Source organism: Cyberlindnera jadinii, assembly GCF_001661405.1.
Source record: "Cyberlindnera jadinii NRRL Y-1542 unplaced genomic scaffold CYBJAscaffold_5, whole genome shotgun sequence".
Classification (NCBI taxonomy): Eukaryota; Fungi; Ascomycota; class Saccharomycetes; order Phaffomycetales; family Wickerhamomycetaceae; genus Williopsis; species Williopsis jadinii.
In genome coordinates, this window is record NW_017963656.1 from 282,866 (window position 1) to 300,445 (window position 17,580).

General features: G+C 43.1%; 8 protein-coding genes across 8 annotated transcripts; 3 read left to right on the top strand and 5 right to left on the bottom strand.

Annotated features, from left to right (window-relative positions):
* Window positions 1-3,884: 3,884 nt before the first annotated feature.
* PCF11 (Pcf11p) lies at window positions 3,885-5,790 on the bottom strand. The gene is made up of 2 exons (XM_020214850.1): window positions 5,597-5,790; window positions 3,885-5,470 (listed from the first exon to the last, which is right to left on the bottom strand). Exons 1-2 carry the CDS (start codon window positions 5,765-5,767, stop codon window positions 3,926-3,928), a joined length of 1,716 nt encoding a protein of 571 aa, XP_020070936.1. The 5' UTR covers window positions 5,768-5,790; the 3' UTR covers window positions 3,885-3,925.
* A 516-nt stretch (window positions 5,791-6,306) lies between these two features.
* Window positions 6,307-7,187, bottom strand: ADK1 (adenylate kinase ADK1). Its single transcript, XM_020214851.1, has one exon. The coding sequence runs from the start codon at window positions 7,146-7,148 to the stop codon at window positions 6,399-6,401; it is 750 nt and encodes a 249-aa protein (XP_020070937.1). The 5' UTR covers window positions 7,149-7,187; the 3' UTR covers window positions 6,307-6,398.
* Window positions 7,188-7,815: 628 nt separating this feature from the next.
* Window positions 7,816-8,982, bottom strand: CYBJADRAFT_172670 (WSC-domain-containing protein; the record flags this gene model as incomplete). Its single annotated transcript, XM_020216375.1, has 1 exon — window positions 7,816-8,982. The coding sequence occupies one exon, from the start codon at window positions 8,980-8,982 to the stop codon at window positions 7,816-7,818; it is 1,167 nt and encodes a 388-aa protein (XP_020070938.1).
* Window positions 8,972-10,119, top strand: CYBJADRAFT_80151 (uncharacterized protein). Its single transcript, XM_020217943.1, has one exon. It carries the CDS (start codon window positions 9,105-9,107, stop codon window positions 9,789-9,791), a length of 687 nt encoding a protein of 228 aa, XP_020070939.1. The 5' UTR covers window positions 8,972-9,104; the 3' UTR covers window positions 9,792-10,119.
* Window positions 10,120-10,224: 105 nt separating this feature from the next.
* Window positions 10,225-12,954, bottom strand: VPS16 (tethering complex subunit VPS16). The gene has a single exon (XM_020214852.1). The coding sequence runs from the start codon at window positions 12,849-12,851 to the stop codon at window positions 10,449-10,451; it is 2,403 nt and encodes an 800-aa protein (XP_020070940.1). The 5' UTR covers window positions 12,852-12,954; the 3' UTR covers window positions 10,225-10,448.
* Window positions 12,955-13,086: 132 nt separating this feature from the next.
* ELC1 (elongin C) lies at window positions 13,087-13,526 on the top strand. The gene has a single exon (XM_020214853.1). The coding sequence runs from the start codon at window positions 13,140-13,142 to the stop codon at window positions 13,431-13,433; it is 294 nt and encodes a 97-aa protein (XP_020070941.1). The 5' UTR covers window positions 13,087-13,139; the 3' UTR covers window positions 13,434-13,526.
* RMD5 (ubiquitin-protein ligase RMD5) lies at window positions 13,087-15,413 on the bottom strand. The gene is made up of 2 exons (XM_020217117.1): window positions 14,911-15,413; window positions 13,087-14,623 (listed from the first exon to the last, which is right to left on the bottom strand). The coding sequence occupies exons 1-2, from the start codon at window positions 15,281-15,283 to the stop codon at window positions 13,503-13,505; spliced, it is 1,494 nt and encodes a 497-aa protein (XP_020070942.1). The 5' UTR covers window positions 15,284-15,413; the 3' UTR covers window positions 13,087-13,502.
* Window positions 15,414-15,685: 272 nt separating this feature from the next.
* On the top strand, window positions 15,686-17,575 carry MEX67 (Mex67p). Its single transcript, XM_020214854.1, has one exon. It carries the CDS (start codon window positions 15,753-15,755, stop codon window positions 17,472-17,474), a length of 1,722 nt encoding a protein of 573 aa, XP_020070943.1. The 5' UTR covers window positions 15,686-15,752; the 3' UTR covers window positions 17,475-17,575.
* The last annotated feature ends 5 nt before the right edge of the window (window positions 17,576-17,580 follow it).

Genomic DNA, 17,580 nt, shown 5'->3' on the forward strand with positions numbered 1-17,580 from the left:
GCTGAACCCGCTTCTGGTACCGAAGGTTATGTAACTACTACACTTCCAACTTCTGGTCCTAGTGGTTCAAGTACCATGACGGAGGTTCCATCAAGTGATTCACAGACAGAGTTGTCAACCTTGGAAACTTCTACATCTGTGATGACACCAGCCCAGCAAACATCTGTTATAGTATCGACTTTCGAAGGAGGCGGTGGAAGTCTTTACGACAAGACCTATGCTTTATCATTTGTCACACTTTTGGCCCTTCTCTTCGTGTAACGCTCAATTTCAGTGGTATGTTTTTCAATGCCGTTGTTGTTGTTGTTGTTGTTGTTGTTTATGTCGTTGTTGTTTTTTTCTCAACAACGTTATCTTTATGTGTTACTTTTCCTTCTGTTAATCTCCAGCCGTTTTCTACTTGAACAATGCTGAGCAACCAAACAACCTGGTTATAGGGATCATCGACTTCGGTGATTCCAGGGTCTACGATTCGGGAAATTGGATTGATTTGTGGATAAGATATGACGGACATGAATTCTTTATAGTTCTATGGACTCCACTCTTCTTTGAGTCTATAAATTTAGTCTATATCCTTTTTTTAAATAACGATTGAATTATATGAATATTTTCAAGCTTTTCTCCATCCTCTGTGTACCTTTGTTTCACCTTTGAGGAGCTTTTGCACCAGTTAGTACATTAAGATATATCAATTAGATCATTTCTCCAACTGCAGGCAGAATATTAATAATCCATCATCTAAAGCACTTGAAACAGGTCGCGCAACCTACATGGTCTTACCTTCACCAGTAATAGCTTCTCCTTTTTTCCACTTCAGTTCAATGTTGATCTCTTACCACAATTCACTTTCCGTTGCACCTTTGCACCAAGACAGGCATTCCTTGTTACGAAACTGTCAGGCAGATGAATTTACCTTTGAGAACAATAACTAGTAGCATATTTTAAACACCTCTCCTTCATAGATTGAGCCTTGGACTTGGAAAATTAACTAACGTTTAAAGGTAATTAGTATCGACACACTCGACATACTTTCACAAAGGAAACTTCCTAACTCTCTAGAATATGCGAAGTGCGTAAATGAATTCACTATTACTTGTGCACTGTAGGTGTACGTAGATCCTAACTTCCGGAACTTAGTTGCCAAATAGGTTCAACTTCAGCAACCATAAACTTTAAAGTACAAAGTGGGCCCAATAGTATAATTATTAACATATTATTTCAATGTGTACGGTTATCAGATGCAATTCGAATGCCAGATGTTCGTCAAAAGAGACAAAGAAGAGGAAGAAATAATATCTATGCTCTTTCCTGGGTTTTCTCTGTTTTTGGACTCCTCATTTTTCAAGTTTAGACCCAGGTTGTTTGAGTGAAGGAGAATATTCTAATGAATCTCTGTCGGTGAGTGCTATGACAACACGGCTAGGTATTGAGAGTTAAAGCGCATACACATTCAATTTATAGCAAACCAGAAGTTGTACTTTATCTAGGCTGCTCTGAGAAAGAACCCCGCGATTGAATCACAGATGTCCGCAGAGTATATGCATATACCGAGCCGACAATTAACCTAATCCTTCTGTTTCCATCCCCGTCCCCCTCCCCAATTAATTGACAACGAATTTTCAATATCCAATTCAATCATCCGTTTGAGTATTCAATTCTGCCTATAATAACGTGTCCCACGTGAGATATTCTCACCGATGAGTGCTTATGTTAACACCATTACTAAGTTTTCCACACATTTATACCAACCCTGTCAAAGGATTAATTGTATACCTGGATTATTATTGATTCAAATCGGGCACATTAACAAGGTCAGCTGATGTTTGAAATTAAAACTGTGTTCTATCAGCATATGCGGACTGAAAGGATTACCAGGGTCTACTAAATGGGGCTGTTTTTCTCTCTTCGACATGTAACATCAGATTAGGATGAATCGCTCAAGGGCCAATTCATGAGAAACAATTATATTATAGAAAATCGTTATTCATTGACTTGAGTTAATATACATGAAAATGTTAGTTAAGATAATGTCATGAATATATTTCAATGGAGTTAAAACTTATTGTATATGATTTTTGTATATTTGATTTGAATAATAGTTAACTTCATTTTTCAGTAAAAAACTACAGCCAATACGCAGTAAACACAACTATAAGAATTTTGATTAGCTGTTGATCATTCTCCCCAAAACATAATTTATACAACTTTATACGCTTTCATTATCGCAATGAAACTGTCTATGTGAATAATTTCCCGATCATTGCTGATATCGAGAAAGACACAAGTTATTAGTCTTACACCTTTCATAATGCGTTCATTCCTCTTACTGCCCCCCCCTGCAACGAAAATTGACACCTGGACACCAATGCTTATGTATCAGGGGTGGGCACTAATCTTCCACTAAAGCCACATGATCTACTAGTTTCATCAGCAGTAAGATATATGTAATTGGTATATAAATAAAGCCTGAATGCTGTTATATACAGTATGAAACGTTCTCAGAAGAGCGTCTAAATATGTGTGGTATGTCTCCTATTTGGACCCAGTCAGCCCCGAACAACTGGTGTAGCCTTCGGTGTGCCACACGCAAGGTGAACACATGGCATGGCCTGCGGGCTATCGCTAATTTGTTGGGTAATTTTGTTTAGTAGTGAGTTCTTGTGAGCTTTTAACCCTTTTTATGACCCACACTGTGTGACTGTTATCTTTAGTAATCTATGAATATCACCCAAATGTAGAATTCCAGCTTTAAGAGTGATCCAATTACAGCACTGAAGACTTGCCTCTATATATCAAAATTCCAAGAGTGTTCATTGAATACATATTCGGTCAACCGAGGCCTCTCTCTCTGATAATATTCTCACAGATTCAGGTATTTCTTCCATTCAGTCTACCCATATACCATGACTCCAAGCTTACCAGTTATCAAATTGTTGCGAGACAATAGCCTTACAATTACATGCTCGTATTCTAAAAACGTACAACGACAATACTGTATGTACAGACACATGCTCAGAGTGAAATGTGAACGGAGAATAGTTGGACCTATGGTCAATTAACGCTAAGCAAACTAGATGCCCAATATGACGAAATAAACCTGCTCATGTACACCAGCAAGAGCGGTACCGTATTGAACTGTAACTAGATTCCAATACAGCTAACTACCATTATGACAGGTACTTACACATGACTCAGTACCACTGGGAACACCAATCAACGTTTGGAATGTTTGTCAGAAACTCTATATAGCAACACAATCGTAAGTGTGTTTATAATTAGAGAGACCATACATTTAGAACGTGCCACATGTATCCTAAAACTTAGTCCACATGAACTTACATGACAAAGTATAATAGATGTGGAGAGGATAAAGATACAGATTTTACCAAGGAGGTTCGTAATTTATGTGGTCCAATGTTCCTTGTACATTATGAATTTCAACAAAATCAATGAGAAATCTTCAAATCTTTTGTGCTTTAGTTGATATCTTTAGTCAAACGTACTGTCTAGCGTCTATCGGCAGGCTGTAATACAGATAATCCTTGTAGCACTTTTAAGCTGAATAGATAACAAGTAACCAATATTCAATTCTATTTAAAGATGATGTTTGAACCCTATTATCCACTTTAAACCTTGAATCTCATGCAATTGCAACTAAAACAACACAACAAAAAAGTCCACCTGTTATACGTCAATTGCCATTTTAACAAGCCATTTCCGTGTATCCTACCTATCTGTCTTGTTAGAGTTGATAAATTGTAACAATACTGGGGGGTTTTCCAAAGGAGGGTTCCGGGGTAACAGATACAGTTAACTACAAAGGAGTGCTTCATGCATCAACCCAACATGTGAATAAATCATAAAGAGATGTAATTCTACAGAACTGCAGGGTTAAACATTTATAATAGTCAAAGCTGCGTCAAGTCTAGCCCTTTGTATTAACCTTTGACCTGTCGTCGAGCTTCACGTTTTTCATAACGTTTCTTATCATATCAAAGTCCAGTGAACTCAAGTCACGGGTCCTCTTTGCACCAACGATGCTTGCTAAAGAAGAGCTTGTGTTTGTTTCGGAATAACAAGAATAGTGGAATATACGTCCATTCTTCTTGACAGCATCATCCCAAATCCATTCTCCTAAATCGTCATCGTACCTGGCCTTTAAAACTTCTTTACAAACACCACAGAGACAGCTCATTTCAGAATCACTTGGAACGACAACGTAATGACGCTCTTTCGAACCGGCATTGTTCTTTTCCGTTGTAGTTTTATCCTCTTGTTCACCAGAACCAAACATGTCCTCATCACGGAATTGTACAAATTGTTCATCATCCAAGTACCAATTACGGCTTTGAACAATAGCACCTTCTTTCAACTTTTTGTTTATACGGAAATGCCAATCTAAATGATCACGGCTCTTTGCCTGTTCCTGCTGTGAATCTCCAAACCTTTTACCACAAGTACCACATTTATGAGTCTTTCTCGACACAAATAGTGCTGTATAAGTCGATGTAGGATCTAAAGACACAAATTTTGCATTAATGTCGAACTTTTCAAGTTCCTCCTCTAATGGTGACTTATGTACAGTGTTTAGACGATTCGATGAGGCGATTTTGGTCTTTTGTAATATTGAGTTTAACAACGACGTTGAAGGTACTTCATGTGGAGAAGGTGTCTTCTTCTTCACAAGTCCTTGCTTTTCTAGAGACGAAAGCAAAGAGGTTAAGTTATTTTTCTTCACCACCGGTTGTTGGGTCTGTGTTGGTGTAGGAGTTCTAATAGCACTTCCCTTCAAGTTGATCATACTATTCAGTAACGTTAGATTCTTTGTCTTATCTTCAACATTGTTATAACCTGTATCCTGCGTCTGCAGAGACGTTGCAGTGGGATTTTGTATAGAATTGAAGATGTTTTGCAAATTTGGCTGTGGGTTACTCAAAGGTGGTGATTTGATGGGTGGTGTACTTCTAAGGGAGTTCTCCTCCGCTGTCGTCATTTCGTCCAGCTGTCTCTTAACACCTACCAGTGCATCTTGAGTCATTGATCTGTCGTTTTGCAACGCAAATTTGAGCTGTTTAATAATTCCAATCTTCGCAGGGATGGACTGATCATTGGGGGAACGCAGCAGTCTCTGATTGGTTAGATACAGTAACTTGTCAATAGTCTGTAAGAGCATAGCTACGTTAACTTTAGCAGAGCTCTGTTGATGAATCGCCGTGGCTCTCACCAAGAATTGCTCAATCTTGGCCATTGGTTCATCTGGGAATAACGGCAATCCACTTGATGTCTTTGCGTTCTTCCAGGTCTTGAACAAGTCAATGAATTTCTTTCTAGTTTGGTCATCAACTAGTAGATATGCCTGTGTGTAAGTCTGATATATCTTCTGAGCAAATAAAAGTGTATATGGACTACCAACGTTTTTGCAGATCGAGTCGAGTAGGTATAAAGCGTATAATTTCTGATGCGGAACGGCCTTTGAACAGAACAAGGTGTTAGTATGATGGTCATTTTACTGTCAGAAGCGAACCCCTGGACCTATATCCAATCACAATACTTGCAAGTGACGGTAAGAGGGGCATAAAGGATGGGATTTACTCACTTTCTCAATTCTTTTCTCTACAGCTCTTGTTAAATATTCAGCAGCATCGATATTCTCCTGCGCAAGTAACGTGAACGACGTTATCATGGGTCTCGAGTTATTCGTCAGATCAGAGATTGCCACGTAGAAGTCATCACCGAGTGCCTCCAAAGCCTTTTCATCAACTGACATCTTTGGAGAATAAGCCTTTCGTACTGAAGCTTCACAGATGAGCCCTTTAACCAGTCTGATACCAACAGCAAAACCGATACAACAACAAGGTGGCACACACACACACACAAAGAACACTACTAGAGGACTTCAGGGCCAAAGATGTGATAACCCAGCTTCGTTTCTTAACAACGAGTTTATGTTTTGTAAGTGTTCTCCCAGTGGAGGAAAAGTTGTTCGAAGGGGGCGGGCGCCCGCCCGAAAGAGAAGAAAAATCGAGAGAAAACACAGAAAGGCCAACACAGAAAGGCCAACACACCCAGACACCACTTGGAGGGGGAAGAGGGGTGTCTGGGTGCTTATGTAAGCACTAGAACCCCAGCCTTAAAGCCGAGTTCACTAGGCTGGTGGAGCTTCTGTGCGAAGACGAGCATAGACCGTTGACCGTTGAGCGCAAATGGATGATAAGGCGGACATCAAGAGTGGCTGATTTGGGCGATAGAGGGCCAATTCAGGTTTGCAACCATGGGAGGAAGGACCAAATCTACAATTGGTACAATTTGGAATACAGGCACTTCATTTAACCATATATATATGTGTGAGTGAGTGTTTCTTCCTGGTGCTGAGATGAAAGGTCTAACCGAAACACCGTTTATTGGCCCAAACACTTCAAGATGTCAGCCCAAACCTTTGGTGGCTTTTGGGAGGCATCGATACCAGACCAGATACCAGCCTTCTTATAGTAGTCGACAATTGGCTCGGTTTGCTTGTGGTAGTTGACCAATCTCTTGGTCAAGGCATCAGCGTTATCGTCAGATCTTTGAACCAATGGCTCACCGGTAATGTCATCAGTCATGGCAACCTTTGGTGGGTTGAACAACTTGTGGTAGGATCTGCCGGAGGCTGGGTGGACCAAACGGCCGGTGATTCTGGCAACGAGCAATTCGTCATCAATCTTCAATTCGACAGCCTTCTCCAATGGCTTGCCAGACTCGGCAAGCATTTGGTCAAGTTTCTCGGCCTGAGGAATGGTTCTAGGGAAACCATCCAAGATGAAGCCGCTCTTACAGTCTGGGTTGTTGTGCAACTCCGACTTGATCATGTTAACCATAATGTCATCGGAAACCAAACCACCTTGATCCATGATTTTCTTGGCCTCAAGACCCAAAGCAGTCTTCTTAGCAACCTGGGATCTTAACATATCACCAGTGGCCAAGTGACAAGCACAGAACTTCTCCTGCAAGTTTGGAGCTTGGGTACCCTTACCAGCACCTGGAGGACCAATCAAAACCATACGGATGGACTTTGGCACAACTGGCACCAATCCAGCCTTTTGCTCCAAGTGCTGGATTCTGTCTTGCAATTTATGGACCAAGTCCTTCAACTCTTCAACGGAGGACATCTTTGATTTTATTCTGATGAATTGTTAGCGTCAGATGATGGGGAAAGAAAGAGGAAGAAGAGAAAGAGAAAAGAAATCTCGGTAGCTGCTTTTTTTCCTAACCTCGCCCAACAAAGTTTTTCCGCTTTCTCCCTCCCATTTCGCGGTGCTGTCATTCGTCGAAAGTTCCTCAAAGAGGGTCTGTAGATTAGAATAGATGGCTTTTATTTCGAAATATTTGTATGGAAAGCATGTGTGTTTATTGGAAATATCGAATCCTACTACTATCAATTACTATATGACTCGGTAATTGGATCTTATTGTCTAAAATGGCTGAGTTATTACACCGAACAGTTCAGTAAACGTTTGCCAAAGTCTGGGGTGATGGAGGGAACGCGGGGGTCGAGCAGGTGATGGTGGTGGTGGACTCCGTACGAATGGAATTTATCACTTTCTACCCAACATCCCGGTTCTCTACTAGACGACATAGTACAGCCAGCCCACGGACTTGATTTATATATATATCCCACCTATGATATGGGTATGAAATATTATCATTTAATTAATATACACGAGGGACAAAGCAGAGGGAGTAAACCAAAGACTTATAACGAACAAACAAGAAAAACAGAAAGAAAACACATGCAAACAGTAACAGCTTCATAAACTTCATTCATACACCCCTTCATTAGTTGAATCTCTTTATACTATCATCATCGTCATCGCTATTGCTGTTATCTCCTTCGTAAAGTGTGGATTCTGCAAATGTGAATTCGTCTGGGTTTGTAACTCTTAGGGTCTTTTGGTTATCAACGCTGGCATCAGGAAGGGATCCATTGCTGAGTCTTTTACGACCATTCTCTTGCATGTAGTACGGGATAGGTGGTATGTGCGTATCAAAGTCCCCATCAACGTTGTAGTAGTCGTACATGTCGTTATGAACCGGCTTCTCTGTGTGTTCACTCTCGTCATCATCTTCGGATGAATAACGACGACGTAAGCAGAACAGCAACAACAAACCCAGTAATAGTAGCCCACCCACAACGGAGCCTACGGCAATTCCCGCAATGGCCCCTTTACTCAACCCACTGGAACCAGATGAGGTAGTCGATGAAGATGCAGCGGAAGATGAGGAGCCAGCAGAGCTTGCGGTTGGAGTAGCGTACCCAGTAGATTCTATAGTCTGTGTTACTGTCGTTGCTGCCCCATGAGATGCCGTTATGATGCTCGTAATTACCGACACTTGTGTTGTTACCAATGCAGATGCAGTTGTGGAAGTGCTTGAGGTGACGCTACTCGAAGTTGAGCTGGATCTCGAGCTTGAAGTTGAAGAGGTGGTTTGCGTGGCGGCACTGGCACTGGAGGTGGAAGTTGACGAAGTGGAAGTTGATGAAGTGGAGGTTGACAGCGTCGAAGTCGTTGAACTTGCGCTTGTTGAAGTTGACAGCGTCGTTGGGGTATTGCTGGTTGATATTGTTGAACTGGACGAACTCGAAGATTCACCAATAGGTGACGTATCCTGATCACCGTTGGCGTACACGGATAGGTACCCATCACCACCGCATAGCTCTTGAGGGTAACCGTTACATGTTGAGGAACACAATGACGACGATACAGGGCTTATATTGGAGGGCAGCTGGTTGGAGCAATAACACGTAGAGCCGTCCATCGTGGCAGCCACCGCATACCCAGCACATTGTTCTTGACAGTACGAGTTGGTCTGGTAAGTATACTCTCCACGCGACGTTAAAACACTCTCAAGCGAGGACAGCGAATAACACCCGCTGGAAGAGTACTCTGCAGACGCCAGAGATGACAAAACTGACACCAGGACAAGAGGCACAACACTCACCATGGTTGTAGTCTAAGAATGTTCTATAGTGAAGTGCCAAAAAGGTTGAGAAAAAACAACAAAGGACGAATGGTCAATAAATCGTGCTGTGTGGGACTTGAAAGGTACAATGCGTCCAGTTGTTTATGTTCTTGTTTTCGCTCAGCTTCCGTTCACCTTTTCTTCAACTTTCTCTTTCGATACGTTCTATCCCGCTCCTGACGTGTGTGTGTGTACTGACTGTGTATATCCCCTTCTTCTCTATTCAGCGGACGAGGAGGGCTTTGAGCTTCGGAAGGGAAAGTAGGAGGGAAAGTTTTCGTTTTGGAGGTTGTGAAAACTTGTTGAAACAAAGCGTGAGCTGTGAAATGCGGAACAGGGACGTAAATCGAGGCCAAAAAAGCTTAACATATGAAACTGCAAAAAGTTTCGTTGTTGTTGTTGTTGTTTTTGTTTTTTTTTGTCGTTGTTGCTGCGGCTTTGGCAGCTTTTCGCTTTCTTTCTTTTTTCTTCTTCGGCAGCTGGCCTTGTGCAGCTGGCGGCTTCGAATTCGAAGTATTTTTTGCGCAAGAATTTCGGCCGATCCTACCGTAACTTTCGCCAATTCGCCAATCGGGGAACTCGTTCGCGTTTTCGCCAACCTGTTGCGATGGTTACAACGCTACGGGGAGCACTCGCGTCACACAACCTCTCTGTTTGCCTCCTCTTTTCCACCAGGACAGAGAGGAAGTTACCACGGAAACAGAGCAAGTGAAGGATTCAAGAGTGAAACAGCCAATGATTTTCGTGCAACGTCAAGAATAGACATCGTTCTAATTAGGGAGCAACCATAGACATACTGTGAAGGTGTTTCAAAGCAGCCTGTTCCAACTCAGTTCCGTTACCGGGGGGGGACAACTTTTTTTCCGTGACTGAGAGTTGATAGAATTCCTCGTCCGGATCTGAAACCATCCCATTCTTGTTTTTAGTGTGCGTGTCGTGTGGATTGGGATAGCGTTGTGGGAGTTGGTGATGCCAGCCAGGCGTTAAACAAAGGCACAAGGCAAAACTCTAACCTCAGACTCCTTGTCTTGCGCTTTTTCCTTGTGTGAACAGCGAATTCGCGGAAAAAAACAAGCGCAAGACAGGGAAAATTTCACGCTCTCTGTCCTGTTTCCCAGAGGCGGGCGCGTTTGTACGCGGCGGATTGTACGACGTGCACGCGGTGCGTGCAGAGACAAGCGTTTGCCTCTGGTTCTCGGCTCAAGTTTCGTTCTGCTTTAGGCAGTGGGAAAGCCTCTTTCGGCCAATTTTCCCAATCTCGATTTTCCCGATCTCAACGATTCTAGAACAATAGGGCGTGTACACTACATCGCTTACGTATAGGCTTTGCGAATTGGGGGACGGTGTTTCTGCTCATCCATTGAGATGTCCACGTCCGCATTGGGCTCACAGGTTCTACAGGGCAGGGGAAAGCGTCGGTTTGAAGGTTGAAACCCTGTTTGATATTATTAGAAGAAACGAGAGCCTGTCGATACGCGGGTCTTTGCATCTTGAAGGGATTGTGCCAGTATCGGGTCGTCAATGTTCATGTGGCCTAGCCTATCGAGTGTGGCACCGTCGCGTTTCTTTGATGCCTCGTCGATGATGCGCCTCCATTCCTTGAGCCTAAACAAGAACTCCACCTTGTCATCGTAACCCACGTTCAAGGTGGTGAGGAGTTTAAGTGCAAGCCTCTTTTCATCATTCGCAATACACTTGTCAATAACCTTGCTAGGAGGCAATCCATGCTTCCCCTGTTGTAACCAGTTGAACAGTTCATCCCATCTCTTTGTAGAGCAGTAGTGCTCCAGTTTCAAATACGATAACTTCTTGTCGTTGAATTTGAACATCTTCACCACTTCATTGACCTTGGAATGTTGCGATAGCATCAGTAGTGTTAGAATGGTCTGGGAGAGAGACTTCCCCTTGAACTCAATGTTAAATTCACCCGTCAACTCATCCTGGATCTTGTTTAAAGCCATTTGCCTGTCCAAGATCTTATTCACAGAGGTATCCCTAGTATGGTATATATCCATAGCTTCTTGTAAACTAGAGTTGTTATAGCTATTCGACTCCATTTCAAAGTTGCTCAGATCAACAACACGGTCAGCTTGGTTATAAAAATCGTGCAATGTTGAGTTGTCATTCCTATGGAAGTATTCAAATACGTTAGCAGCAGTTTTGGAATTGTTCAAAAGTTTGAAGAACTGTGGATACGATAACGAGCTCTTTAGAGTGAACAAAGTTTCCATGATAAGATCAATGTCTTGTGAATCAACAGCTTTTTGTAAAGCCAGTTCATTCTCCTCCATCTGTAAAAGCAATGGTATCTGTTTGGTGAATAAAGTCTCAAAGTTGATCAGGATCTTTGTCAAATTGAGCCGGCCCTCTTGGAACGCCACTGTTGCAATTGGTGCAAACGAAATGTATCTGTTTCTCTTCAAAGATTGGAATTTAGAGATAATCTCTTGAGATAGCTTCTCGTCATTTGTGTTGCTGTACTTGATCTTAGAGCATGCCCAGCTGATGAAGACTGGATCCAAAGGCAATTTGCACAACAGCGATATTTGATAGCTCTGTGCAAATTTTTGTCTCTTCACCAACAGGTCTATGAGTTTTGTGATCCCAATGGTTTTAAATTCTTTGTAAGTCAAGAAGAGACCGATATCAGCATCTCTAACAACGTTGATTATTCTCAATTCGTCACAAATATTGACAATCTCTCTCAAAGTTGACGAAGGCGAAGATTGCCTCATCTCCAATTCCGCTTTACCAAAACTTGCAGCCTTGAGCAACTTCTTTTGCCAATATGGATCAAATTCTTCCGTAGAGGCATCAATGCACTCCTTCACAGCATCGAACAAACCGTCACCGATGATTTCCAAGTTTTCGCTAGTCTTTGGAGAATATCTTGCCAACTTTTCCAAGGCATCAATCAATATGGCACTCTTAGCTCTACTTCCAATTTTAAAACAATCCACCGTGGCCGATGGTACTTTTGACAGATATGTTAACCTGTTCGTTGTTAGGATCGTCAACCCGTCCAATTCTGTTGAGATGAGGGAAACGTCATCGACGTAAAATTCCAACTCACCCCCAGGTGCAACCAATTTCACCGAGTCCTGGTATCTCAATGCCACGGCATCATCACCACTCCATTCCATTTGGAGCATTGGAGTCGCAGACCATTGCATTATAGGCTTGGTAAACGATGCTGTTGTTATCGTCAATCCGCTGTTGTTCCACATGGCAACAAGTTTACCATTAGCGCTAGCACAGATCTTATCGAAAGGGCCTTCCGATGACAGCAGCGTCAAGTCGTTGTCGATCTTATAGACTCCAAGATCGAACGATGCAATTATGCTATCCTGGATTACACACCAGTCTCTCAGCGCTCCCAAATGCGAGCAATTCATCAATTTTTGAACTTTACCCAATCGATTCATCTTTACAAGATCACCACTTGATAACAAGACCGCAATGCCACGTCTTGTCACGGCGTAGTTGTCGATACCGTTAACATGTGCATCCCAGCCTATCTCAAACTCGTCAAAGTCTCCCTCGAAAGTATAGTACCACCTTATTCTTCCATTGGCTAAGAGAACACACAGTTGCTCTTGGAACCAGGTCAGGCCAACGACACGGCCACTTATATGAGGATTCCACGGTATGCTTGCAATGAGATGAGATGAACTCGTATATATCTCAATGCGTTGGTCATCAATGGAGTGGAACATTGCAATTGTTCTTGTCATCTTCGATATGGCACACAGCATTGGAAGCACGTCCAGATCCCAATCAAGGGAGTATAGTTCTCTGTTACGGTAATACACATCACGTATTCTTTCCCAACCAACAGAAGGAGCAGACATTTGCACACAGTGAGTAATTGATCAATTCTGATTGAGCCCAAGTTGTAGTGTGAAACAAACGTTTGAGACCTCCGTTATCGTACACCCAAAACATCCACACACCAACACACCCAGACACCCAAAAACCCAGACACCCAAACATCCACACATCAATATCCTGGCATTAAGGGTCAATATGGTCTCCCACCAAAAACGCGCAAAACTTTTATCGTAGATCCTGATGGAATACACCAACCACAAGTCAAAGTCAGAGAAGAATAAGGAGAAGAAGCAGCAGGAAGTCTAAGAATGACACAGGCCATGTACATTACGCTGGTATCGAGTGACAATTTCGAGTTTATCATAACTTCAGAAGCGGCAAATGTCAGTGGGACACTGCGAAGCATGTTGCAATCCACCTTTAAAGAGACATCGGAACGCCGCATAAGGCTTCACGAGTTTGATGGGCGTGTATTAGGTAAAGTTGTGGAGTATCTTTACTATAACTTGAAGTATAAAGATAGTGTTGATGTACCTGAGTTTGATATTCCCGAGGAGATGGCGTTGGAGTTGTTGGATGCCAGTGATTTCTTAGACGTTTAGATAGGTCGACGATAGGTCGACGACATGTACGCGCACGGGGCTGTAATTTATAACGATTAACTTGATGAATTATATTATATGGAACTGAACTTGTCTGCATTGTGTGGGCAACGCTGTAGCCGGGCAATACGGGCATTTGAAACTCGAACCGTTCTTGCTCAGTTTCCACATGGCTTGCATAGAGATAAGATGATGACAAGGTAACGCCATCGCTGGGTTCTCAGTGGTGGTTTCACATTTCGCCACAGGGCATATGTATATAGCATGGAATTTGAGAAACTCAGGTAGATGGACCTCGAAGGGTAGTTCATCCTTAGAAGTCCAATCCAAGTTTGTAAGTTGTCTTATCTTTTGGAACTTGTCAAAATAAGGAAGTGCAATATAGGCAGCTAATATCACAGTGCAGAGAGTGGACTCAAACGAAAATCCAATTGTGGAGCAGAACTGCTTAGAGAACAGGTTTGCCAACTCTGATAGATCGGTAGAATTCGTTAGTTGTAAATATGGCGAGGTAGGGTCATTAGGTGGGAAGAGCAAGCATGTCATAAGCTTGGATGCATCTGACAGATTCACATCGTCACTATTCGACAATAGCCTTGGAAACCACTTCTGAGCATACCTGTATGCATCTAGCGGATTCCCATCTTTGTAAAAAGTCAAGAATTGTAACTTATGAACCATGAACTCCAACTCTGTTCCAGGTGCATTGTCGGCAACCCACTCAGCCACTGAGCTCAAATCTCCCCGTTGTAGCCTCGTCATTATTCTATTCTTCTCTTGGAACTTGGACATCAGATCACTACGACCAACGTCAATACCCAGATCACCCTCTCTGAGGAGGTGCAGTCTTATGGCGTTATCGATCCATTTTGTCGTCTGCGGAGTCTTTGGAATCTTATACAGGTACACGTCATCAACCAGCGGCTCAATCTTATCTAGCGCGTTCCGCTGGAGCTTATTCACGTTGCTATTCGCAGACTTCAAGTTCTTTCTCAGCTTCGACTCCCACTCCTCCTTGTACTTCTTGGTGTTGAAAAGAATAACGTCCTGCTCTAAATCATCATCGTCCAAGAGCTGTTCCAGTTGTTCAATTAGATCAGCAGTTGCGCTCAGATGCGCATCCAGGTGTTCACCCGAGTCGAATCTATCAGCTTCCGCAAGCAGAGTATCCAACAACGACATCGTCTGGCCTGCCGCTCCCGTTGTTGATGTTGTCTTGTCTTATCCGAAGGGGATAAACAAAGGGGCCATCGCAGAGTGACACATACAATTTTACACAGCACAGAGCTACTGTGGCCCGCATCACTTTATCGGTGTCAATGTATATAGTAGAAGGCATGATGATATGACCGACTGGACTACACAGTGAAGCGAGGAACACGTGTGTTATTATTGAATGAGCAGTTGTACTATGCGGTGGATCACTTCCTCTGTCTTCCTCCTAGACAGCGATCAATGTGTGCTGCGAATCGATTACCGGCGATTCTTCTCTGACAGTTGCGACACTCAAAGTACCTTGAGCTGTCGGGTATCTTTTCGTTACCAAAGACGTCTCTTCCCTGTATGCTGACGAAAGCCTGTCTCACTGTCATTTCATTGGCTGGCGTTCCATTTCTGGAGGAGGTTGCGCTAGGCGTACCGTTACTGCCTGTTTCCAACTTGACAGAGCTCGGTACCGGCGTAGCTGTGTTCTGAATTGGCTGCAACGACGGTGGCTGTTCCAGCGGGCCGAACTTTGTTCTGTCCACTTGTTCTTGCAGTAAAGACTCCACGATGATCTTGTGCGTGATGGAACACATCAGCGAGTTGTAGACGTACAGGGACACCTCTGAGAGCGAAAGATCTGACATCTCTTTCCTGATATATAAAAGCACACAACGAATAGGCGAAACGATTGCGACGACTGAAACCTGTCAGGCGTTACAGTGAGGGCTTCGAGAATCAGCAGAGGTCACCCACTAAATAAACAAGCCACCAACGGGATCAAAGAGAAGGGTCAACGTCAACATCACAACGAAACCGAGAAGGGTAAACATCGGAAAAGCCCGTAGAAAGTGACACAGCGATTACATAAGCATACAGCACCCACTTATGTAAGCTAAAAGTAAAAAAATCGAAAATACCAGATTAGGTAATTACCATAATAGGAAACACAATAAAGTCTCTGCCGCCAAAGCTACAGAGGAAAAAAAAAGTAGGCTCGAAATTTTGAAGCACTTTGCACTGTTTCTTCCAGATTGTGAAGCTGTTTACGAAACGACGCCATCGGGAACGTTTCACTGAAGGAGTGCTCTTACGAGACGGACTTGTGCTTGCGAAATGAGTTTTAGAGGCAATCGTGGTAACCGTGGAGGGTTTGGAATGCCAAACTCTTCCAATATCACTGGTCCTGGTGCTCAGCTGAATCAGCTGGCCAACGAACAACAGTTGAGAAATGCAGTCCAGGTTGAAGTTCGTGGATGGCAAGGTGGCTCCAAAGATGACGTTGTAGCGTTCATTTCGAGAAAGACGCGTATCACGCTGATGAGCTCGAGCATTGAGAATGATGCTGTTGTTGGGTACGTCAAGACACAGAACGATGCCAATCAGTTGAAGTCGTGGAACGGGGTGAGATTTGCAGGGAATGCCCTGGAGTTCAAGGTCAGATCTACGGCGACGTCGAGTACCATAGAGATGTTGAAAGCGTTTCTGCACAGACGCTATAACCAGCAGTTGAAGATGCTTGATCTGAGTAACATTGCTAGTGACACACAACTACAATCTCAAGGTGCCTTCTCCTCAATGACGACACAATCGAAGATGTTCCCGGCGTTGATGAAGCTGGCATCCCAGGAGAAATTCATCGTGGAGAGTGTCAACTTGAGCGATAACAACCTTCAGGACCTCTCAGGGATATCCTCTCTGGCACAGACTTTCCCACATCTTGTGAATTTGGCTCTGTCAAATAATGCCATCTCAAGGCTGAAAGCTCTGGAGATATGGAAACACAAGTTCAAGGCCCTTAGGGAACTGGTTATGGCCAATAATCCAATAACTTCAAACCCACTGTACAAAGATGAAGTTTCAAAAGTTTTCCCCCGCTTGGTTATACTTGATGGTGTTGTCATTCGTGATGAGGCCAAACTAAAGGCCATATACGAATTGCCTTTACCACATAAGCAGTTCTTCTTTGAAGACGCAGAGATTCAGCAACTTTCCACGCAGTTCATCTCAAACTTCTTACAATGCTGGGATAACGACCGTTCCCAATTGATGCCATTGTATACACCTGATTCCCAGTTCTCACTTTCAGCTGATTCTTCGGTACCTAACGATGCACAGGCAAGCGACGTTTCATTTGGATTGTACTTACCATTATCGAGAAACATTTCAAGAGTTTCAAATACCAGGTCTCGTGAACAGAGATTGGGGAAAGGTCAAGAACAAATCTACAAGTTGTTCCAACAGCTACCAAAGACTAAACATAAGCTGGATACAGATCCTCAGTTGTACAGTGTCGAGGCATGGAGATACCCTCAAGTTAACGGTTTCTTGGTGTCTCTTCACGGTGAAGACCAGGAAGTTGCGCAGCCAGAAGTACACCCAGATCAGAACAACGGTAGTAACCGCAACAGAAATTACAGACGCAACGTCGGGGGTTCCAGTTCAAACAATAAGCTAACCCCAAAGTCATTTGATAGGGTGTTTACCATCGTTCCCGGTCCAGGTTCGCTCATTATTGCATCAGATATGCTTATAGTTCGTCCATTGGCAAATGCAAAGGCATGGTCTGAACAGGAGATGCAACCTCAACAACAACCATCACAACCACAATCCAACACAACTTCAACACAAGGAACACCACAGCCAGGCGTCCAATTACCACCTAATTTAACACCACAACAAGGACAAATGGTTGAAAGGCTGATGATGGAAACCAAGTTAAACCTACAGTTCACACTGTTACTATCGGAACAAGCTGGTTGGAACTACGAAAATGCATTGAGAGGGTTCACGGAATCTCACCAGAACGGTCAAGTACCACCAGAGGCATTCCAGTGACTGGTTTGTTGTGTCGTCTTCTTCTAAGAGGCGTCCATTATAGAAAAGGAGAAAAAAGGTCTTCAAGACTTCAAATGTTATTATTCTGAGTTCCATATAGCTTATT